This window comes from Nelumbo lutea, chromosome 2, assembly GCF_056320005.1.
Source record: "Nelumbo lutea isolate HS-2025 chromosome 2, American lotus-T2T, whole genome shotgun sequence".
NCBI classification, from domain to species: domain Eukaryota; kingdom Viridiplantae; phylum Streptophyta; class Magnoliopsida; order Proteales; family Nelumbonaceae; genus Nelumbo; species Nelumbo lutea.
In genome coordinates this window covers 105,294,684-105,320,269 of record NC_142685.1, presented here as the reverse complement: position 1 = coordinate 105,320,269, position 25,586 = coordinate 105,294,684, and the positions used below count along the sequence as shown (strand labels likewise).

Below are 25,586 nucleotides of genomic sequence, written 5' to 3'. Positions count from 1 at the left end.
GCAGTTAGTATGGTGAGTTCAAGCATTGCTTGGACTTGATTGGTGTTTGTAGCATTTGAGTTTTCCCATTGGGGCTTTTGTTGGAGAAGGTGGAGGGAGATTAATATTCTGTGATGGTTGAGAGAATTCAAGCCAAGGTGGAGATTTGTTATATTTGTGCCGTGAATTCTTTGTGGTGACCCGCTTCGTGAATCTGCTCCAAATTAATTTGAGAAAAACCCGAAGGCAATTTCATAGTGGTTTGTGGTGGATGCGTAAGCCTGTAGTCCACCACAAATCACCATTGGGGGTGCGGGTGCGAAGCCCCCATGACGGTATGGACCTGGCCCATATTCATCTTATAGGTCCGAATCGAATACGAAGATTCATTTATTTTTTGGGAGTTTTCTCTCTTGTGTACAGAAGGCAGAGTCTTGAGAGATATTGGGTGTACTTTGGGGCTTAGGGTTTTCTGTGAGAGCACAACTCTGTATTTCTCCTCCATTACCTACTGCATAGTGGATTTCTATCCCTCCTTCGCTCGTGGATGTAGGCTACAAAGCCGAACCATGTAAATTTGTTTGTTTTTTGTGTTTGCTTTCTCTTTATCTCTATTTTATTTTCGTTTGATTGCCATTTCAATTTCTTGGGTTTCTCTGTACCATGATATGTTAGTATGACTGGTTTCAAGTTGATTAAGAATTCTTATTCAGTTGTTTTTAATATTAGAAAAGTTTCACAAAAGTGTCAACAAAGAGTATAAATAAATTAGAGATCAAAGTAATCTTACAAAATAATTTCAGTAAGGAGGTATAATTAAATAGGAGAAATCAATGCTATACCGAACAACTAAAGAATTGAAACATTACTACCTTCCCACACGGCCATAGCCATCCTTCAGGCTTGTACGTGCTAAAAGGTTTAATATGCGATTTGTATACAAGTCTTTAGTATGTTATAAAGCAGCTTCCATGGGCTTAACTTGAATTTCCATATTTTTCCCTATCAAATGGATTAAAACTAAAGCAATTAGCAAGAACCTCACTCTCAAGGAATTCTATAATTAAGTCAAATTAACAATCGTCTAAAAATAATCCACTTTAATTTGAGCAAATTAATCAAGCAATAAACATATTTTATCACTAAAGAATGGTTATGAACCTAGCTCCATAAAACAGGCCGATCAGGCTTTATTACAAGCCATGGACAATTTATAAACAGTCTCGCCAAGACTCCAATAGTTCTATCAAATGCAATATATGTAAACTTGGATTCGAATTCTATGTATAGAAGAATATTCTTTGATTTGATATTCCTGTGAAGCAAGTGTCAATTGTAATTCTCATGAAGGTAAACTAGTCCTTGGTAGCTCCTATAGCAATGTACTCCACCTTAAATAAATTACGATTTACATATTAATTTTTTTTGAACTATCTCTTTGTATAAACTCATATATTAAGAGAATCAAATCTTTGGAATAGATAAATCTCAAACATTACATCAAGCTTTTATGCCTAAGATATGCTAATGTCTTGATCTTTGCCTTCGAAGATTTACAGACATATCTTCAATGTTTAACTTCAATATAGCACTGAATTCATTACTACCCAGCTTAATTATGTGAACCCTGCTAAAAATTACCCAATAGCATATTAAACCTTTCTCATCTATTCCCATGATCAAATCTTGTTAGGTTAATAGGATTTATGACAATAAGGAAAGTGAAATATGAAATGGCCTAAGAAGATTTATGGAGCCAACCCCATATATATGGTTGGGATAAGGCTTAGTTGAGTTGAGTTTGTAGATAATATTGTATGTTACTTTTGAATATATAGTAAGAACTTAGCTAATGAATATAAGGTGTGGACAAATTGTGTCCATGAAGTCTTATATAAGCAAATAACTAAATTTCTACAATAAAACATAATGCATCTTTTGCAACCAAATTTGTAGGTGACTTGAACCTCCCCTACCCATCTTCCAACCGAGAACCAAAGTCAACTAGAGAAGGCTTCATAAAAACCTCTATTTGAGAGGGGAACATAAACATAGACCTTTTAGTTACCTCTTAACAGTGGGGCAACCAAAGTGGACGAAAAAGAAACAAGTTATAGTTCAAACTTCCATTTTACAAAACATTTAGATTTAACCAAGAATGCCTAATTTTAGGCCATCCAGATGAAAATCTTCTTTTACTGCAATACATAACTCATAAGGTCGGTCATGCATTGATTACAAATAAGAAAAAACAAATTTCCTTGTTGTCACATCAAATTTGCAAGAATATCCACAACTTGGTTGCTCTCTCTACATGTGCCATGTGCCAAGAATCATCAATTGGTCCTACTACACAATAAAAGAGACAAAGAGCAAAGAATAACTCTATTGGTTGTTCATAGATGTCACAAATTTAAACTATACTAAAATCCTGAATATGCCATTATTATGTGCTTGTGCAACGTACTTGTTGTGGTTCCATCTCATTTGCAGCTCAAACTTGTAAAGTTAATTGATGACTTCCAAATTCTAAGTGGCCCTTAGAAAATCTGCAAGCTTTTATAGGACTGATCATGATATCAAAAACACAACAAGAAAATATGAATAGAAAGAAAGTGCAATAAAACAATAATTGTTGCTACTGTCATATGATTCCTTAACCCAATACTGGTCCAAGTTGGTTATCCAATGTCTTTGGAAGGAGAGGATATAAACCCTAATCTTTGGAAATTTTTTCACAAAGTGGCCAATCTTAGGCTTGAACCCATGCATGTCTCATGTTTCTCAACTTTAGATTTGACTATTACAGGAAATGATGATCCCTACATGATTCTTCAGATGTACAAGAGAAAATTTGCATCTCACCTGAATGAATATTTTTGGTTTAAAGGTAAATTTGAAATGCCTAATTAGGGAAAATTTTAAAATGAGATCCAAGTAAAAGATATTTGTAAAGATATACAAATATTAGTAGTAGTCAAATTTGTACAACAAAAGAAGAAACAACACAAACTTTTATGTAGAGGCTAGAAAAACAATGAGGATTTGGAACTTTTAAAATTATAAAGAGGGAAAATGAAAATGGGTAAAAAGAAGCTAATCAATAAAACTAGATGATACTCACAGGTTGAATAAATTTCTAACTCCATATTTGCCTATGGAGCAATCATGCTTTTCAAGCAGTCGAAAAAGCTAAATATTCTTCTATTTTTATCTGTTCAAACATTCAATAATTAGTGCATTAATGGGATATAAACAAACTTATATATCTGTTTGGATTTAGTCAAAGTCTCTTTATGCAAATAGACACTACAATAGTCTCTCATTTAATCGACAACTATAAGCACAAAGACTTTGCATGTGTATTTATGACACCAACATAGGCCCCTATATGTGATTGCCTTGTTGAATAACTCTACTTCTTCTTGTTGATAATATTTTGTAGTCCTTTTATTTTGTTACAATGCTTAAACGAAAGAAAAACATAAGTCCAGGAAGGTATGGGTTTATTTTTTGATACAACCATTCACTCACAGGACATAGGGAACTTTGGATTATGTTCACTCAGATCTGTTGGGACCTTCACAAATTCCATCAAAAGGTGGTGTTCGATATCTTCTTACCATCATCGATGACTATTCCAGAAAGGTATGAGTTTATTTTTTGAAGCATAAGAATGATGTATTTGTGACTTTTAAACAGTGGAAAAAATTTGTTTGAAAAGCAAACAGGAAAACAGGTCAAGCAGTTGAGAACAGATAATGGTTTAGAGTTTTGTGAAAATGAGTTTAATAAGTTATGCAAAAATGAAGGCATTGTAAGGCATCGTACTGTTGTTAAAACACTGTAGCAGAATGGAGTTGCAGAACATATGAATAGAACTCTACTAAAGAGAGCAAGGTGCATGTTGTCAAATACTGGTCTCTCAAAGAATTTTTTGGTAGAAGCAGTTAATATGGCTTGTCACCTAGTAAATCAATCTCCATCTACAACCACTGAATGTAAGACTCTAGAAGAGGTATGGTCCGGCAACCCTCCTAATTATTTAAATTTGAAAATATTTGGTTGTCCAGCATATGCACATGTTAATGAAGGCAAGTTTGAGCCTAGGGCCAAGAAGTGCATATTTCTTGGTTATGCTTCAGGTGTGAAGGGATATAGATTGTGGTGTCCTGACCCTATATCACCAAAGCTCATAGTTAGTAGAGATGTTACTTTTGATGAATCTGCTATGCTTCACCCAAGAAAGGAGTCTTCAAATTCTTGTGATGCAAATAAAACACAAGGTTCAAGAAAGAAGGTGGAGTTTGAAGTTAAAAGTGCTTCCTCACCTTAGTTTACATCAGTCCAGGTGCCAATTTCTATTTATATAGAAGAACATGTACAAGAGGAAGAAGAGGAGGTGCAGCATTCTATTGCTACAGGCAGAACAAGGAGAGAGATTAGACCACCCCAGAGATATGGTTATGCTAATCTGGTTGCCTATGCATTGTCAATTGCAAAGAATGTTGATGTTATAGAACCCAATACTTATATAGAAGCCATTTCATCTGTTGATTCAACTAAGTGCCGTTTCAAATCTGTTTTCTTTGGTTTCCTTGCACCATGATATGTTAGTATGACTGGTTTCAAGTTAATTAAGAATTATTATTCAATTGTTTTTAATATTAGAAAAGTTTCAAAAAAATGTATTCTATATCGAAAAACTAAAGAATTGAAACATTACTACCTTCCCACACCCATCCTTCAGGCTTGTACGTGCTAAAAGTTTTCATTATGCGATTTGTATGCAAGCCTTTAGTATGTTATAAAGCAGTTTCCATGGGCCTAACTTGAATTACCATAGTTTTCCCTATCAAATGGATTAAAACTAAAGCAATTAGCAAGAACCTCACTCTCAAGGAATTCTATAAATAAAAATCATCTAAAAGTAATCCACTTTAATTTGAGCAAATTGATCAAACAACAAACATATTTTATCACTCAAGAATGGTTATGTACCTAGTTCCATAAAACATGCCGATCTTGCTTTATTACAAGCCATGGGCAACTTATAAATAGTCTCGCCAAGACTCTAATAGTTTTATCAAATGCAATATATGTATGCATGGATTTGAATTCCATGTATAGAAGAATATTCTTTGATTTGATATTCCTGTGAAGCAAGTGTCAATTGTAATTCTCATGAAAGTAAACTAGTCCTTGGATAGCTCTTATAGCAATGTACTCCACCTCAAATAAAATCTGATTTATATATCAAATTTTTTTGCACTATCTCTTTGTATAAACTCATATATTAGGAGAATCAAATCTTTGGGACAAAAAAATCTCAAACATTTAATCAGGCTCTTATGCCAAAGATAGGCTAATGTCTTGATCTTTTCCTTCAAAGATTTACAGACATACCTTCAATGTTTAACTTCATTATAGCACTGAATTCACTACTACCCAGCTTAATTATGTGCACTCTACTAAAAATTACCCAATAGCATGCTCTACCTTTCTCATCTACTCCCATGATCAAATCTTGTTGGGTTAATAGGATTTATGACAATAAAGAAAGTGAAATGGCCTAAGAGGATTTATGGAGCCAACCCCATATATATGGTTGGGATAAGGCTTAATTGAGTTGAGTTTGTAGATAAAATTGTATGTTACTTTTGAATATATAGTAAGAATTTAGTTAATGAATATAAGGTATGGACAAATTGTGTGCATGAAGTCCTACATAAGCAAATAACTAAACTTCTACCATAAAACATAGTGCATCTCAGATGGTCTTTTACAGCTAAAAGGCTAGGTTATAAAAGGACTCAAGCTGATCCAAATTTCTACCAACAAGTTTGCAACCATATTTCTAGGTGACTTGAACCTCTCCTACCCATCTTCCAACCAAGAGCCAAAGTCAACTAGAGAAGGCTTCATACAGACCCCTATTTGAGAAGGGAACATAAACATAGACCTTTTAGTTCCTCTTAACAGTGGGGAACCAAAGCAGAAGAAAAACAAACAAGTTTTAGTTCAAATCTCCATTTTACAAAACATTTAGATTTAATCAAGGATGCCTAATTTTAGGCCATCCAAATGAAAATCTTCTTTTACTGAAATACATACCTCATGAGGTCGGTCATGCATTGATTACAAATAAGAAAAAACAATTTTATTTAATTCATTAATTTGTGGCCTAGTTAGGATCAAGTCTCTGGAACTAGTCAACTTTCTATAGGCCTCCCCTGTTTCTTGTTCCTTGGAAATGACTCTAAGGTCTTAAACAAATTGTCAATTTTCCCATAAAAGATAAGAAAGAATATAGAAATAGACGAAACTTCTAAATTGAAAACTAATTAAAATGTGAGACCATTTTCTATTGGCCTCCCCTGTTGTAGATGAACATTAAAAGAAGCACAATGAAATAGTTTGGTTGTGAAGATAAAGTAAAGTTACTACGTACAACCAGAGGTAGAAGAAGGAAGTCTGATGTCGTGGATAAAAGCAAAACAGAGATGGTGATGCGCCATGGCTTCTCCCTTTTAGAGTGATGTGACGAATGTGAAAGTTGAGAACTAATACAGTTCCCAATCACTTAATATTTCCACATCTGGGACATGAGATATCTTAGGCCAATCTTTACCATTACCGGTTGCGCATATTTTCTTTAACTTGGGACATTTTTGAATCCGTAGAATCTGTAGCTCAGTCAGACGCCGCATACCTTGAGGTGGTGATGATAGATTAGGACAATTTTCAATATGAAGTTTCCGAAGGGATTTGAGGTCTCCAAGCTCCTCTGGAAATGTGCCTATCTAACCTCATAAAAGTGTTTGGAAGGTGTATAGGAAAGAACCTCATGCTGAATTATGAGAAATGTCATTTCATGGTCGATCAAGGCATCATTCTAAGGCATGTAATCTCTTCTAAGGGAATCAAAGTTATTAAAGCCAAAATAGATGTTATTAAATCCCTGCCTTATCCCACAAACATACGGGAAGTTCGCTCTTTCCTTGGACATGTAGGATTCTATCGAAGATTCATCGAAGATTTTTCCAAGATAACTCGTCCCTTATGTAATTTGCTCCAGAAAGATGTGACATTTGATTTTGATGAAGCATGCAAGGCAGCATTTGATAAGTTGAAGGAATCGTTGACCTCAGCCCCAGTTATTCAGCCACCGAATTGGAGTTTCCCCTTCGAAATTATGTGCGATGCAAGCAATTATGTTGTTGGTGTTGTTCTTGGACAGAGGGTTGGGAGAGCTGCTCATGCGATATATTATGCTTCGAGAACCCTTGATGCTGCCCAATGCAATTATTCAACAACAGAGAAGGAACTCTTGGCTGTAGTTTTTGCCCTAGAAAAACTCTGTTCATATTTGTTGGGTACTAAAGTAATTGTTTATTCTGACCATGAAGCCCTGAAATATTTGCTCGCCAAGAAAGAAGCAAAATCAAGGCTTATCCGCTGGATTCTCCTGCTACAAGAATTCAACCTCAAAATCTGCGACAAGAAGGGTGCAGAAAATTTGGTTGCAGACCATCTTAGTAGGCTGACTACAAGCGAAGAGGCAACAACCTTGAAGGATGAGTTCCCGGACAAGCACCTTTTTACAATTCAAGAAGAAACTCCATGGTATGCAGATATTGTTAACTATTTGGTTACTAGAACCATACCAGGAGAATTAACAAGAGCTCAAAGAGGTAAGGTAAAAAGCAATGCCAAATACTACATCTGGGATGACCCATACCTATGGAAACAATGCTCTGATCAGATCCTTCGAAGGTGCATACCCGACCCTGAAATCCCCTCCATTCTTCAGTTTTGCCATTCATATGCCTATGGGGGCCATTTCGGCCCAAAAAGAACAGCACGAAAGGTACTAGAGTGCGGATTATTTTGGCCTACTCTATTTCGTGATGCTTATATGTTCTGCACGGCCTGTGAACAATGCCAAAAGATGGGTAACTTGAGCCATAAAAATCAAATGCCACTTACCCCTATACTTGTATGTGAAATATTTGATGTATGGGGAATATATTTCATGGGCCCGTTTCCTTCCTCTTTTGGTAATGTTTACATTCTACTAGTTGTGGATTATGTTTCGAAATGGGTAGAAGCTAAAACTACCTGGACTGACCATGCTAAAGTTGTTGTAGATTTTTTCAAGTCCTACATTTTTTCCAGGTTCAGAATGTCCAGGGCGATAATAAGTGACCGAGGCACTCATTTTTGTAACCAGGTGGTGGAGGCTTTGTTCAAGAAATATAATATCACCCATCGAATCTCCACTGCATACCACCTGCAAACAAGTGGACAAGTCGAGGTGTCCAATAGGGAGATCAAGTCCATTCTTGAAAAAATGGTTGACCCCAGAAGGAAGAATTGGAGTTTGAGACTCAATGATGCACTATGGGCTTATCGCACGGCCTACAAAACTCCTATAGGTATGTCCCTCTACCGCTTGGTATTCGGCAAGCCATGTCATCTCCCTGTCGAACTAGAACATAAAGCATACTGGGCGGTCAAGCAATGCAACATGCGCATGGATGAGGCAGGAGAACAAAGGAAGTTGCAGCTGCAAGAGCTAGAAGAGATTCACAACGACGCTTATGAGAGCTCTCGAATCTACAAGGAAAAGACAAAAGCCTTCCATGACAGAATGATTTCAAGGAAAGATTTTGTAGTTGGTCAGAAAGTTCTTCTTTTCCATTCTTGGCTTAAACTCTTTCCTGATAAGTTGCGATCTCAGTGGGTTGGGCCTTTCACTGTTACTGACGTTTTACCTTATGGAACAGCTGAGATTAAAAGTCTAACCACAGCCAAGAGGTTCAAGGTAAACGGGCATCGTCTAAAACCTTTCTATGAAGGATTTTAGGTATACAATATGGAAGAAGTATCTCTCGAAAGCCCGATCTATATAGAGCAAGGCATGAAATTCTGTCCTCCTCACCCACCTTCCACCGCATCAAGGAAGTTTGTTTTTTTCTTTCTATTTCTCCTTGTTTTTGCATTTATCGTTTGGTTGTTTCCACCTTTTCTTAAGTTTTAAGTGTGTGGGGGAGTATGCTTTTTGTTTCAGTTTAAAAAAAAAAATCAACTCTTTTGAAGTCGATCGAAACAATACTCTGGGAAAATTCTTGTGGACCTAGTAATGAGGTACAATTAAGAAGTACACGACATATCTGAAGCCACTCCCTTTTTAAGTTAGTCCTAAATTTAGGTTTAAGTAAATAGGGCTGATACTTTACCATTGCTACAATTGGTAGAATGGAGCATAAAATGCACCTACCGGCCAAGTCATCTAATAGTAGGACGAAGCATAAAATGCACCTACTAACTAGCAATTCAAATAGTAGGATGGAGCATAAAATGCACCTACTGACCAAGTAATCCAAAAGTGAGATGGAGCTTAAAATTCACTCACTTCTTCAGAGGAGAGAAAAAGAAAATAAAAAGAGAGAAAAGATAAAGAGGTTTTTCCTGATTTACTACCTAGTTTGCAATAGCAAAAATTGGATTGACTGATGAATGAGTCGTGTATGACTTGGTTGTGTTGATTTAACGGTTTGCAATATTTAACCTAGAACATTTGTGGAGAAACATGAAGGAGAGTTGAGTTTAAAAAATGGTAGGATAGATAGTTTGTTCTTGTTTTATTTTTGCTTGAATTTTACTTGCGCGAGGACATGCAAGGTTTAAGTGTGGGGGGATTTGATGAGAATAAAAATTGTCATATTTTTATCCCTCAATATTCAGTATTTTACACTTAATTGGTACCTAATTGGACTCACTACTCTTGTATTTCGATTTGGGGCATGAAAAAATGTGTTAGGGGAAAAACAAGGCTAATCGGGTAATTTTACACAATTTCGGCACCGCGAGATAATTTGGGCATAACTCTTCCATCCGGACTCCGATTGAGAAAATTCAAGATTCATTGGAAAGATAAGAAAAACTCTACAACTTTCATGTTTTGCGTTTTGATAGATTCAGACTGCATCGAAGTCAAAATTGGGCCCAAAGTCTAAGCAATTTCATAGAGAAGCCCAATTCGCAGCTGAAGCCCAATTCGTAGATAAGCCTTGTAGCAGCCCAATTTTTTAAAGAAGCCCAAATCAAATTCAAGAATAAAGAGTCTTATCAGATTTAAATTTCAAATGTAATTCTAAAAGGATAAGAAGATTGAGATTACTAGATAAGAGATAGGATATGATTAGATCAAAACTAATTAGGACTTTCTATTTTTGAGGATAATCTCCTAAAGGGAGTTGGAAAACAACCCTCCTCCTAAATCTATATAAAGGGGGGTGGATTAGCACCCAAGGGCATCGAATCCTCCAAGAGAGCTTCAGCCTTTAGAGAGAACAATCAGCAACCAAGGAGGAAGAAGTAGAGTTCGCCCCCTTTTCATCTGGAAGCTGCGATTCAGCATGAAGTGTCTATAAGGTTTTTATTTCTGGTTGAAGGGTTAGAGAATCTTTGATTCTATAAACATTGTGAAATCTAATTGTTTTTTATTTCAGTTCATTGATTATGGGTATTCATATGTTTTCTGTGATTAAATGTGAGGATTATTTTTATTGATTAAGCAAGAATGGCCCCTTGCTCATTCAATGCAAATAATCTATGGCCGATTGAACTTCCAGTTTCGTATATGATTGGTAGGTTTTATCATGGTGGCAACTAACAGAAATTGATTAAAAAAATATTCCCGATCTATGTTAGAAAAATGTATGATCTGGTTTAAACGGTTCGAGCTTATGAGATCATTGACCAGAATTAGGTCTCTCCCCTCTTAATGCTATTAATAGATTAAATCCTAAGAGTTTAGGACTGTCTATTAATAAGTGAAGCAATCAAAGAGCTTGTTTTGGTTGTCGAATAATACGAGTAGAGGTTGGCTATTAGAGCTTGTTAATAGCTATAACCAATTTATCTGTAAACATATGAATCTAACTTTGCAACGATGATCAATGAGAAGAATCAAAGCTGAACTTGTCCCTTCAACTGGAAGCTATCTCCCATCGATTTGATATTTTGCTTTCTGATATTTTCTGTTATTTTCTTTTATCTCATTTTCCTTAGATTTACAACCCCCTTACTTCGTTTACTTGGAAATAAATCCACCAAATCCCTGTGGAGATGACCTTGCTCATCACTATCTACAAATTATTTATTTAGAGCAAGACTATTTATCTTTGGTTGGATTCGACACCCACCAAAGTGCATATTTCTTGGTTATGCTTCAGGTGTGAAGGGAAATAGATTATGGTGTCCTGATCCTAAATCACCAAAGTTCATAGTTAGTAGAGATGTTACTTTTGATGAATCTGCTATGCTTCACCCAAGAATGGTGTCTTCAAATTCTTGTGATGTAAATATAACACAAGGTTCAGGAAAGAAGGTGGAGTTATAAGTTAAAAGTTCTCACCTCAGTTTACATCTGTCCAGGTGCCCATTTCTACTGAGATAGAAGAACATGTACAAGAGGAAGAAGAGGAGGTGCAGTATTCTATTGCTACAGGCAGAACAAGGAGAGAGATTAGACCACCCCAAAGATATGGTTATGCTGATCTGGTTGTCTATGCATTGTTAGTTACAAAGAATGTTGATGTTATAGAATCCGGTACTTATCTAGAAGCTATCTCATTTATTAATTCTGCTAAGTGATTGACAGCTATGCATGAAGAGATTGAATCCTTACATAAGAACCAGACTTGGGAGTTGGTAAGACCACCTAAAGGAAAGAGGATTGTTGGATGCAAATGGGTTTTCAAAAGAAAAGAAGGTACTCTGGGTGTAGAGGAGGATGCTAGATATAAGGCATGATTGATTGCAAAAGGCTACAGTCAGGTACAAGGTGTTGATTTTAATGATGTTTTTTCACCAGTTGTTAGACATAACTCCATTCGTGTTTTTCTTGCTTTGGTTGCCATGCATAATTTGGAATTAAAACAATTAGATGTTAAAACTGCTTTCTTGCATGAAGAACTTGATGAATAGATTTATATGCACCAACCCAAGGGTTTTGTTGTTGAAGGGAAGGACGACCATGCTTGCTTGTTAAAGAAATCTCTATACAACTTAAAACAGTCTCCTAGACAATGGTATAGAAGATTTGACTCTTTTATGTGGATCTTGGGTATTCTAGATGCAACTATGATAGTTGTGTTTATTTCAGGAAACTTGTAATGATTCTTTTGTTTACTTGCTGCTTTATGTTGATGATATGCTTATTGCAGCAAGAGAAATATTTAAGATCAACCGATTAAAAACACAGTTGAGTGGTGAGTTTGAAATGAAAGATTTGGGTGCAGTAAAGAAAATTCTTGGCATGGAGATCAGGAGAAGATCACTCACAGGTTATGTATTTTCTATTGGTGGTTGTGCTATTAGTTGGAAAACTACTTTATAATCTACAGTTGATTTATCTATTACTGAAGCTGAGTATATGGCAGTAACCGAAGTAGTTAAAGAAGTTATTTGGTTGAGAACTTTATTTGGTGAATTCAGTTTGGATTCAAAGGTGACTGTTGTTTACTATGATAGTTAGAGTGCTAATCATCTGACTAAGGATCAAATGTACCATGAGAGGATGAAACACATTGATGTGAGGTACCGTTTTGTTCGTTATATTGTAGAACAAGGAGATATCATTGTGAAGAAGATTGGTACTACAGATAACCCAGTTGATATGTTAACAAAGCCTTTTCCTATGGCTAAGTTCAAGCATTGCTTGGACTTAATTGGTGTTTGCAGCATTTGAGTTTGCCCATTGGGGCTTTTCTTAGAGAAGGTAGAGAGAGATTACTATTCTATGATACTTGAGAGAATTGAAGCCAAGGTGGAGATTTGTTATGTTTGTGCCGTGAGTTCTTTGTGGCGACCCGCTTCGTGAATCCGCTCTGAATTAATTTGAGAAAAACCCGAAGGCAATTTCATAGTGGTTTGTGGTGGATGCATAAACCCGTAGCCCACCACAAATCACCATTGAGGGTTCGCACCCACCGCGGTATGGACCTGACCCATATTCATCTTATAGGTCCAAACCAAATATGAAGAGTCATGTAATTTTCGGGGGTTTTCTCTCTTGTGTACAGAAGGTGGAGTCTTGAGAGATATTAGGTGTATTTTGGGGCTTAGGGTTTTCTGTGAGAGCACAACTCTGTATTTATTCTCCATTACCTACTATATAATGGATTTCTATTCCTCCTTCGCCCATGGACGTAGGCTATAAGCTAAACCACGTAAATTTGTTTGTTCTTTGTGCTTTCTTTCTCTTTCTCTTGATTTTATTTTCATTTGAGTGCCATTTTGATTCTGTGTTCTTGGATTTCTTTGCAACATGACATATTAGTATGACTGGTTTCAAGTTGATTAAGAATTCTTATTCAGTTGTGTTTAACATTAGAAAGTTTTCACAAAAGTGTCAACAAAGAGTATAAATAAGTAAGAGATCAAAGTAATCTTACAAAATATTTCAGTAAAGAGGTATAACTAAATAGGAGAAATCTATGCTATATCTAAAAACTAAAGAATTGAAACATTACTACCTTTCCACACCCATCCTTCAGGCTTGTACGTGCTAAAAGTTTTCATTATGCGATTTGTATGCAAGCCTTTAGTATGTTATAAAGCAGTTTCCATGGGCCTAGCTTGAATTACCATAGTTTTCCCTATCAAATGGATTAAAACTAAAGCAATTAGCAAGAACCTCACTCTCAAAGAATTCTATAAATAAGTCAAATTAAAAACATCTAAAAATAATCCACTTTAATTTGAGCAAATTGATCAAGCAACAAACATATTTTATCACGAAAGAATGGTTATGGACCTAGTTCCATAAAACAGGCCGATCCTGCTTTATTACAAGCCATGGACAACTTATAAATAGTCTCACCAAGACTCCAATAGTTTTATCAAATGCAATATATGTATGCATGGATTTGAATTCCATGTATAGAAGAATATTCTTTGATTTGATATTCCTGTGAAGCAAGTGTCAATTGTAATTCTCATGAAGGTAAACTAGTCCTTGGGTAGCTCCTATAGCAATGCACTCCACCTTAAATAAAATCTGATTTGCATATCAAATTTTTTTGAATTATCTCTTTGTATAAGCTCATATATTAGGAGAATCAAATCTTTGGGACAGAAAAATCTCAAATATTTCATCAAGTTCTTATGCCTAAGATATGCTAATGTCTTGATCTTTGCCTTCCAAGATTTATAGACATACCTTCAATGTTTAACTTCATTATAGCACTGAATTCACTACTACCCAGCTTAATTATGTGAACTCTGTTAAAAATTACCCAATAGCATGCTCTACTTTTCTCATCTATTCCCATGATCAAATCTTATTACGTTAATAGGATTTATGACAATAAAGAAAGTGAAATAGCCTAAGAGGATTTATGGAGACAACCCCATATATATGGTTGGGATAAGGCTTAGTTGAGTTGAGTTTGTAGATAATATTGTATGTTACTTTTGAATATATAGTAAGAATTTAGTTAATGGATATAAGGTATGGACAAATTGTTTGCATGAAGTCCTACATAAACAAATAACTAAACTTCTACCATAAAACATAGTGCATCTCAGATGGTCTTTTACAGCTAAAAGGCTAGGTTATAAAAGGACTCAAGCATATCCAAATTTCTACCAGCAAGTTTGCAACCAAATTTCTAGGTGACTTGAACCTCCCCTACCCATCTTCCAACCAAGAGCCAAAGTCAACTAGAGAAGGCTTCATACAGACCCCTATTTGAGAGGGGAACTTAAACATAGACCTTAACAGTGGGCAACCGAAACAGAAGAAAAAGAAACAAGTTATAGATCAAATTTCCATTTTACAAAACATTTAGATTTAACCAAGAATGCCTAATTTTAGGCCATCCAGGTGAAAATCTTCTTTCACTGCAATACATACCTCTTGAGGTCGGTCATGCATTGATTACAAATAAGAAAAAACAATTTTCCTTCTTGTCACATCAAAGTTGCAAGAATATCCACAACTTGGTTGCTCTCTCTACATGTGCCATGTGCCAAGAATCATCAATTGGCCCTGCTACACAATAAAAGAGACATAAAGGACAAAGAATAACTCTATTGGTTGTTCATAGAAGTCACAAATTTAAACTATACTAAAATCTTGAATATGCCATTATTATGTTCTTATGCAACGTACTTGTTGTGGTTCCATCTCATCTGCAGCTCAAACTTGTAAAGTTACTTGATGACTTCAAACTTCCAAATTCTAAATGACCCTCAGAAGATATGCAAGTTTTAATAGGACTGACCATGATGTCAAGAAACACAACAAGAAAAAATGAATAGAAAGAAAGTGTGCAATAAAACAATAATTGTTGCTACTATCATATGATTCCTTAACTCAATATAGGTCCAAGTTGGTTATCCAATGTCTTTGGAAGGAGAGGATATAAACCCTAATCTTTGGAAATTTTTTCACAAAGTGGCGACTCTTAGGCTTGAACCCATGCATGTCTCATGCTTGTCAACTTGAGATTTGATTGTTACAGGAAATGATGATCCCTACATGATTCTTCAGATGTGCAAGAGAAAATTTGCATCTCACCTGAATGAATATTTTTGGTTTAAAGGTAAATTTGAAATGCCTAATTAGGAAAAATTCTAAAACTAAGATCCAAGTAAAAGGTATTTGTAAAGAATATTAGGAGTAGTCAAATTTGTACAACAAAAGAAGAAACAACAACACAAACTTTTATGCAGAGGCTAGAAAAACAATGAGGATTTGGAACTTTTAAAATTTAAAAGAGGGAAAATGAAAATGGCTAAAAAGAAGCTAATCAATAAAATTAGATGATACTCACAGGTTGAATAAATTTCTAACACCATATTTGTCTGTGGAGGAATCATGCTTTTCAAGCAGCCGAAAAAGCTGAATATTCTTCTATTTTTATTTGTTCAAACATTCAATAATTAGTGCATTAATGGGACATAAACAAACTTATATTTCTGTTTGGATTTAGTCAAAGTCTCTTTACGCAAATAGACACTACAATAGTCTCTCATTTATTCGACAGCTATGACCACAAAGACTTTGCATGTGTATTTATGACACCAAGATAGGCCCCTATATGTGATTGCCTTGTTGAAAAACTCTATTTCTTCTTGTTGATAGTAGTTTGTAGTCCTTTTATTTTGTTACAGTGCTCTAAAGAAAGAAAAACATAAGTCCAAATGCATCATCAAAATCAGAATAAGAAGGTTAAACAAAAAATCTAGTTGATTATACAATATAATATAAACAAATTCCACAAACCCCCTAAACATTCAAATTCCAACAAAGACCCCCTCTTGGTTAAGTTGAATGACAAAGAAGTTAACTTACCAAAATACCATTTCAGAAACTTCTATAAAATGGAAAATATAACAAGAAACCCAAGAAAATTCTACAGAAACCTAGAAATGCAACAAACACAACATGCAATTAATATCAACTAAACTAATAAGAAATGGAAATTAAAAAAAAAAAAAAAACGCTAAACTGAACACCAACGTTAATTTTAGAGAATCCATGAATAAAGGGTACTTTGGGGATTTAAAAATATCTAAATAGCCTTACGATGTGAATCTTTTTCAATTAATTGATGAGATGCAAACAGAGGGGATCTTTATCGGAATTAGAAAGTTGAAGAGGGTAATTCCCACCACCCCAAAAGTACAGTACTAATCTATAATTTACCCTAAATTTTATTTAACTCATTAATTTGTGACCGAATTAGGATCAAGTCTCAACAACTAGTCACAACAGCGTAGAAGCTCTGCAATGGGAACATCTGGACGTTGAGGATTAGGCAGATGTTTCCAATGCACAGCTACAAAGCCTATTGTGACCCATTGTGGTAAAAGCACAAGAAGACTATAGAAATAGACGAAACTTAATTGGCCTCCCCTGTTGTAGATGAACATTAAAAGAATCACAATGAAGTAGTTTGGTTGTGAAGATAAAGTAAAGTGACTACGTACGTACCAGAGGTAGAAGAAGGAAGTCTGATGTGGATAAAAGTAAAACAGAGATGGTGATGCGCCATGGCTTCTCCTTTTTGGAGTGATGTGACGAATGTGAAAGTTGAGAAGTAATACAGTTTCCAATCACTTAATAATTAAAATTCTCTCTGGAGGTCATCAGCACCATCATTGTATTTGCACATCTGGGACATGAGATATCTTAGGCCAATCTTTACCCTTACCGGTTGCGCATCTTTTCTTTAACTTGGGACATCTTTGAATCCGTAGAATCTGTAGCTCTGTCAGACGCCGCATACCTTGAGGTAGTGATGATAGATTACGACAATCTTCAATATGAAGATCCCGAAGAGATTTGAGGTCTCCAAGCTCTTCTGGAAATGCAACCAATTTGGGCATTTTGTCGATCTTCAAAACTTGCAGGGCTGTAAGACCTCCGATGCCCTCCAACGATTGAAAGTTTCCACAAGACTTAATTTGTAGCTCCTCAAGATCGGCGAGGTACTGCTTCACTGCTTGAGGATGCAATGATGTCAATTGATCACAATCTGAAATTTGTAAAATTCGGATAGAAGTCAAGCCTTCCATCGCCTCCGAAGGAAAAGACTCTAGGTCTAGGCAGCTGTTAATTGACAATGATGTGGTGGTTACATGAGTGGTGGGAAGGAAGTGTTGAAAAGAAGAAGAAGAAGAGGATGATGAGTTTGTAGTTGATGATGATGATGATGATGTCAACATTAATGGGATGGGGGTTTTATCCTTCTTCGTCTTTTTCTTCAGAACTAACTCCAATGCCTTGGCATCAATCAAAGATAATTCCACTCTTTCACGTGCCGGCCAACCCCAAGGAATACTTTCCAATTTAGGACAATCAATAATCTCACACATATTGGGAAGGTGAGGGAACAGTACTACTGATAATGAGTTATGTGACTCTTCTTCTTCTTTTACTACCACTACTTCCTGATCACCGTCTAATATTTCCATTACTACTGACCAACTCTCCAATTTAGGCATTAACATGAGGTTGAGCAACTTTAAGGATGGGAAGAATCCATCTCCTTTCCTCAATTTACTTGTAATGCTCTTGAGGGATGTCAATCCAGATAGCCATAGAAACTCAAGGGAAGGGAGTGGACCTGAGAAATCTAGAGATTCGCATCTTGTACAATCATATAATGCGATTGTCACTAGATTTGGGAGCAACGAGGATTTAATCATCCAAGAAGCAAATTTCATCCCTCCATACCCTTTTAGGTTCAACTCCTTTAGATTTGGATGTGGCTGCAGTCCTTCCAAGACATTTTCCTCTCCTACTGCCTTGTTATCATCTATTTCTTTTCCATACGTTGAATTATTCCATATTAATTTCAAGCCTGAAAGGTATGGCATCTCCTTCAAGTTTGCTTCATTGGCATCTCTCATTTGTTCAACTCCCCCAATAGATAAAGTACCACTTAGCTGCTGGTGCAGGCCATGCAACTCCTTAATATGTTTGGCAGGTAACCCCAATCCCTTGATTCTCTTGATCTTTGTCAATGTTCCCAAATACACTGGAAATTTTTCAAGTATACAATCACCAAGACGTAGAGTGTGCAAATTCTCTAGTTTTGTAATAGAAGCAGGGAGGGCTTTGATGGTCCCGTTCCAAGAGAGGTCAATATGTCTTAGGCTCTTCATATTCCCAATATCTTCTGGCAATTTTTTAAGAAAACAATATCTAAGCTTCATGGTCTGCAAATTTTGGAGCTTAGTAATAGAAGCAGGGAGTGTCTCAATTTCATCGTTACGAGAGAGGTCAAGGTACCTTAAGTGCTTCAATTTACCTATGCTTCTTATTTGCTTTCTCTTAATACATCTGCCGTGTAAGTCTAACACACGTAAGCAAGCACAACAATTCACTATTCTTTCAATTGGCAATCTCATCCCAAAATAATATCCATGGGGCAAGAGTATAAGAGTCCGCACCTTATTACCAAGTTTCAATTGTGACCAGAATTCAATGCCGTCAGGGCAACTATATCCTCCACTGTCAAGAAGTGCCACGTGTCGAACTCCTTTCGGAATAGTTATAGTAGGTGGTCGAGTCACCTCTCCATACCTGGCCCTCTCTATCCGAAAACACTCGACCCCTGCGACTGATTGAGCAAGGTCATGCACGAGGTCGTGCATTTTGCAACTTACTATGTTTCCCTCTTCATCTTCTTTTGCTTCCTGAAACATGCATCTCCACAGTAGATCGTTGAAATACTCCTCACCTATTTCCTCCACCCTCCTCCTCTCACTACTACTACTCCCTCCAATGAACCCCTGTGCCATCCATAATTGGATGAGGGTCTCCTTTTTTATTTTATGATCTTTGGGAAACATTGAGCAATAGGCGAAGCATTGCTTCAATTTGGAATGCAAATGATCATAGCTTAGCCTCAGTACTCTTACAATTTTATCTCCTTCGTCATCATCATCATCATCCCCTTCTATTCTCCATATCTCATTATTTTTCACATACAACCACTCGCTTTCTTGGGTTTTAAAGCGCATCAAACTCCCTAGTGATTTTGCTGCTAGTGGTACTCCTCTGCACTTTTTGACGATTTCCTTTCCAATCTCCACCAGCTTTGGGTCTGGTTCATGTCCTTGCTCAAATGCACGTTGCTTGAACAACTCCCAACATTCTTCTTCATTCAACCCCTCCAAATGGTATGCTTCGATACCAACTGTCCCCATGATTTTTGCCACCTTTTTGCTACGTGTTGTCACTAGGATTTTACTTCCCACACAACCACCCATTAGCAATTCTTTCAGCTTATTCCACTTCTCTGCTTTATCGTTCCACACGTCGTCCAGCACCAGTAGATATCTCCTCCCGTCCACAGCTTTTCGAAGGCTAGCCTGTAATTGTTCCATTTCTTTGTTGGAACAATCTATATCTGACGAGTTGGCACATCTTATAATTTTTTGTGTTAGCAATTTCACATCAAATTCATCGGACACGCACACCCACATTCTCAGTTGGAAGTGCTCTGCCACACTCTGGTCGTTGTAGACCAATTGGGCAAGTGTGGTCTTCCCCAGTCCCCCAATTCCAACTATGGGAATGATGCCCACATTCTGATCAGCTGGATGATGATGATGATGATGAACACCATCACCACCACCCAAGTTGGAGTCGGGGGGTCCCTTTAATAAAAGCTCTACAATCTTCTTTTTATCTTGGTCTCGTCCGATAACATTGGATTCACGTATGAAGGAGTGGGTTTGCTCCCTCTTTATCTTGGCAAATGACCTGGTATCATGTAATCTCTCTATAAAATGGAATGTGGACATATCTGATGTGATCACATCAAGATTCTCCCTGATCTCTTTTATTCTATGCCCCATCTTAAAACGGAATGCAAGAAGATTTGAACGTGAAAAGAAGTTTTTTACCTCCATTCTTTTGCTGCCATGGATCTCCACTTGCCTTCGCAAAGCTTCAGTTTCAAATTCATCTACCACGTCATCTGCATCATAAACAGCGTCCTTGAGCCTTCCCAGCCAATCTTTCACGGCTTTGTCGTTGGCTTGCTGTTCCTCTGCATCCAGAAGCACAACTTTGATCGCTGATAGCTTGTTTTTGAGCTTTTCAACATCCTTTCCGACATTTGATGCCAGACCAATCTCTTGAATAGCTTGGGAGGCCAAGCTCGCCACTATGTTCCCAACAAAGTCAAAAAACACACCTTCTGCCATCCTTTGCTTGCCAAAGAGAAAACAGACTAAAGCAAAGCGGTCACAACGTTCCACTCACTGATCAGAGCAAATAACAAAAACACCTTACCACGGGGAGTGAGTTGGGTTTCTATTGTGGCGTGGCCTGAGTCTGATCTTATCCATTGCTTTTATGTGTACCCAAATTTTTGGCAAAAATTAATATGCCAATAATAACATCTTTCTGAGATGGTACAAGTCAAGAAGACACAGGCCAGTTGTGGACTTAATTATGGTTCATTCAACCAAATCCATGTGCAACGACAATAATGTAAAGAAGCACTTGGAATAGAATAATAAACTCAAAGACTTGAACCAAGTGAGCATTCACCTCCACCTCACCTTGGAGAGCTGGATAAGATGATGACGCTGCCGACAGTCTCAGCATCTTTGAATTTTCCACAAGAAGACACAGGCCAGTTGTGTACTTAATTATGGTTCATTCAACCAAACCCATGTGCAAGGACAATAATGTAAAGAAGCACAGGAATGGGTTCGGGCCTTCCCGTCTTGTTATTTGTAATATATTTCGAGGGTAAGGTTATCGGGACATATTATAGTTGTGGCCCAAATAAGAGGGACCAATATTTTTTATCCTTAGATATCCAAAAGATGGCTTATCATAGAGCCCCAGTTGGGTTACGACTAGTAGTCATAAGTAAAAGTCCTTTTAACTGTGGTCATAATAGATTTTTACAAAAACAAAAGAAATGGAGAAGTACAAACAGTCTTAATGCGAATTTCTGATTTTCACTACCAACCTATAAATATTCAAAAATGTCAAAATCCCCCACTCTATACACTAGTGCCGGCCTGTGAATTAACATCAATTCTGAGCTGGCATCCACCCCAACTATACTTTGAGCCTAAAAATTCTGACCCTAGGCTGAATAGTCATTCTCCAAAAAAGAGAATAGTGACATGAGATTAAAGTAAGTCCAGATCTGCTATATATGGGCCCACTGGCATTCACTTGGGGAGCTTGCCTTTCTACCAGTTTGAATTCACACCAAATCCCATGGTTGTGTCAAACAATATGCCTAAATGAACCAAGAATTAACTTTAGGCAAAATGGTGCATTCTATGGAAAATGTTGTAAGATAACATGAAGGTGAATGAATTATAATAAAGCAAAATGTGACATTGATATCTTTAGTGTTGTTAAAGACTTTGATGATAACTACATTTTGTGTAATATGAACCATTGAAAAATAATTAGACTATGTGATGTCGTTAATATGATTAGTTGAAATTTTGATTTAATATACAACAAATATTGCAATGTAATTGGAATATTAGCTCTAACATTTTATTTGTTATCCCTTAGAAAGAGAGCAATCTTGAAGTAAAAGACTACAAACCAATTAGTCTTTTAGAGAGTGCTTATGGTTTTTGATTTGATCGATTTGCTCTTGTCCTTGCTGGAAAGATGAGTTAGGTGAGGTCGCTTAAGCTATTTCTACAAGGGAGATGGTGTCAGAGTGCCCAAGTTGTGAACTCAAGCATGAGGGCTCCAACCGTCAAGTTAGTACCGAGTTAGTTGAGTTGAAAGTAAAAAACAAAGAGCAAAGTAAGAGTTTAATGGTTAATATAGTGTACGATTTGAGGGTGAGGGACTGGCCTTAAACAAGCTCTAGGGAGAGATCAAAATGTCTCCAAGATTCATGGAGTTAACGGTCCTCGACCCCGGGATCTTAGGGACACTCGAGGACAGTCATTGAATCGACCACTTTCCTTTTTCCAAAGAAACAGGGGAGACTTTTGTAACTACTTCTAAATGTGTGGTGTGCCCCCCATGCATATCAATGGTATTAAATGGTCCGCTTGGTACAAAATGAGCAAGTGATGTAAGTCAGCTATCATGAGATCAAGGAACTTGTCTGATGCCTATGCTGTATAAATGCTATAAGGTGATAATTAATATTGTAGCTTGGTCTTCACCGAACTGTTCCCAATTGAGCTCGGGTACTCCAATGTGACATGAATCCATTCTGTTGGCGAGCAAGTTCCGACCTGGTGCTACTTAAAGTCCCAAGGTGATCCGAGGTTGCACTGGATGCCAACGTGTCAATGAATGACTGCCGAGCCAATTTTATCCATCATTAGTTTTAGTAGAGAGAATTAAAGAGTAATTGGTGATGAAATCTTTGAAAACCAATATTTTTTCATTAGAAATATTCAAATTACTGATAGCATCCTATTGGTAAACAAATGTGTAGACCAAGGCTGATAATACAACTTTATTTAGAAAAGGCATATGGTAGAGAGTAGATTAGTACTACTTAAGCAACATTCTAAAGTGTGTTTTGCACAAAAAGGGGGGGGGGGGGGGGGGGGGAGAACAAGAGAACTAGCATAACTAGGGGGAGCCCATTGATTGCATTCAAATGCATGGGAGAGAGATGTTTTCCATCCGATTCCTAGCCAATATTAGCCAAGTAATACGTAATAAGTTGGTTTGATTTTGTGTAAATGTGTTTGACATGTATGCTGTTATTTTCTTCCTACTGTAGGTACATAGTGGTCACTATGACCATCAGCGTACAGAAGGTGTCAAACCAACACTATACGAACGCCTATGATGAATCCATAACCCATCGCACGTTTACGATAAGTTCATCGCAGATCTGTGATTGCGATGAACTCATACTCAAAACGAGTTACGATGATCATCAGCTAGCGCGAATCCGCAATAAACCTTAGACATACATAAACTTGCAATAAAACATAGATACACACAAATCTATGATGATCTATAAAGACATACAACCATGGAATCACAGTAGATCAGGAATAAATGTTGGTTACATGTGTGCTTTTAAATTATGCATGTGAGTTTATCCAAAGGGATTGGATTATCTAATAATGATCTGCTAATATTCACACAAAAGGAAATATCTCCCTTCATAATAGAAAAGATCATCTTTCTTAATAGGAAACAACTTATTCCTTAATAACATTAACTTTCTTTCTATAAAAGGAGGAGAGAAATTCTTCCCTATGGACAACATAATACAATCTTGACCTAGGATTTTTAAGAGAGAAACAACTCCCTTCTCTCCTGTACAATTGAATCAACAATGTCAACTGAATAAATCGAATGACATTCATTGGGATACTTCATTGCTTCAAAAATATTAAATTTAACAATCTTGCCGTCAAATTCGATGAAGAAGGTACCCTCATCCACATCTATTTTGGTTTTGGCCACTTTCATAAATGGCCTGCCTAATAGAAGTGGAGCTGAACTCGTGATAGTGTCTTCCTCCATTTTCAAGATGTAGAAGTCAGTTGGAAATATTAGGTCATTAACCTGCACCAAAACATCTTCAACAATCCCTTCAGAGTAAGCGTTAAAATGGTCAGCTAATTGAATGACTACTCTAGTTTCCTTTAATGAACCCAAATTCAAAGCACAATAGATTGAGTATGGTGTGACATTGATAGATACATCTAAATCTAGCATGGCACGCTCAATTCTTTTCTTGCCAATCACGTAAGGTAAAGTAAACATACCTGGATCAACACGCTTTTTGGGCAGGGTTCTCTTGATGATAGCTGACACATTCTCCCCAAACCTTACCTTCTCATCACCTCTCAGCTTCCTTTTGTTAGTGCACAACTCCTTCAAAAATTTTGCGTATTTCGGGATCTACTTGATGGCATCTAACAAAGGAATATTTATCTCCACCTTCCTAAAGGTCTCCAAAACTTCTTGCTCATACTCTTTTTTCTTAGATTTTTCCAACCTACTAGGAAAATGTGGAACAATGGCATTAGAAATCTTAGTTAAAAGGGGATCAGGTTTTACCTTATGGGAACTCTTAGGTGGTTCTTGTCCTTCCTCCTCTTTCTACTCTTTATCCACTTTCTTTGGTGAAGTAGGTTGTGACTGCAATTCCTTTCCACTTCTCAGCACCATTGCACTCGCATTCTCCTTGGGATTGACCACTATCTGTGATAGTAGTTTTCCAGAGTTTTGCGCCTCCAACTTGCTAATAGAAATAGCAAGTTGACTGATTTGGTTCCCTAAGTTCTGGATGCTAGCCCTTGTTTCCTGTTGGAATTGTTGAGTGTTAGTCACTAGGGCCTTAACTATCTCATCTAAAGACATACCTGAACTTGAGGGTTGAATTTGTGTTTGGATAGGTGCTAGAATTTGTCTGTTGAAAGCTTGAGGCTGGAATCTCTATGGCCCTCCTTGACTTCCATAGCTCAGATTGGGATGATCCCTCCACCCAGGATTGTAATAGTTAGAATAGGGATCATATTTGCATTGTGGTTGGCCAGGAAATCCTCCTACGGCATTGAATTGTTGCATTGAACTATCTTGCAATGATGGGCACATATCCATAGGATGCTCAGGAATCGAGCATATGCCACAAGCCTTAGTCGCTTGTAATTGCCCTACAACTAATTGACAAACCAAAGTAGTTAGATCAGAAATCTGACTTTCTAGATTAAAATGGCTTACCTCATTAACACGTCTGTTAGCTCCATCTGTTCTTGCTCCAAATTGTTGGGAGTTTTCGGCCATGATGGAAATCAATTCCCGAGCCGCCTCAGGTGTTTTGTTGACTAAGGCTCCTCCACTAGCTGCATCTACCATACTCCTATCCATAAGTTGGAGTCCTTCGTAGAAGTATTGGATTAAGAGCTGCTCGGGTATTTGGTGGTGTGGACAGCTAGCATAGAGTTGTTTAAACATTTCCTAATACTCGTATAGTGTCTCACCACTAAACTCCCATACCTCACAAATCTCTTTTCTAATATTTGCAGCTCATGATGCAGGGAAATATTTACCTAAAAATATCCTATTCATCTCATCCCATGTACGTATTGAACTA

At 36.9% G+C, this 25,586-nt stretch overlaps 2 protein-coding genes across 28 annotated transcripts; both read right to left on the bottom strand.

The window, feature by feature from the left end:
• Positions 1-2,000: 2,000 nt before the first annotated feature.
• LOC148872507 (putative disease resistance protein RGA3) lies at positions 2,001-20,977 on the bottom strand. 27 transcript variants are annotated; one of them, XM_088972570.1, is made up of 7 exons: positions 16,994-20,977; positions 14,909-15,043; positions 13,527-13,649; positions 4,709-11,491; positions 3,104-3,193; positions 2,447-2,535; positions 2,001-2,328 (listed from the first exon to the last, which is right to left on the bottom strand). In XM_088972570.1, the coding sequence occupies exon 1, from the start codon at positions 20,719-20,721 to the stop codon at positions 17,158-17,160; it is 3,564 nt and encodes a 1,187-aa protein (XP_088828696.1). In that variant the 5' UTR covers positions 20,722-20,977; the 3' UTR covers positions 2,001-2,328; positions 2,447-2,535; positions 3,104-3,193; positions 4,709-11,491; positions 13,527-13,649; positions 14,909-15,043; positions 16,994-17,157. The 27 variants fall into 27 exon arrangements, with proteins under 27 accessions (XP_088828696.1, XP_088828707.1, XP_088828697.1 ...); XM_088972581.1 differs by having other exon boundaries at positions 2,001-2,325; XM_088972571.1 differs by having other exon boundaries at positions 2,447-2,528.
• Positions 20,978-23,389: 2,412 nt separating this feature from the next.
• On the bottom strand, positions 23,390-25,348 carry LOC148872506 (uncharacterized). Its single transcript, XM_088970133.1, has 5 exons — positions 25,214-25,348; positions 24,597-24,796; positions 24,396-24,488; positions 24,053-24,344; positions 23,390-23,437 (listed from the first exon to the last, which is right to left on the bottom strand). Exons 1-5 carry the CDS (start codon positions 25,346-25,348, stop codon positions 23,390-23,392), a joined length of 768 nt encoding a protein of 255 aa, XP_088826259.1.
• Between the last annotated feature and the right edge of the window lie 238 nt (positions 25,349-25,586).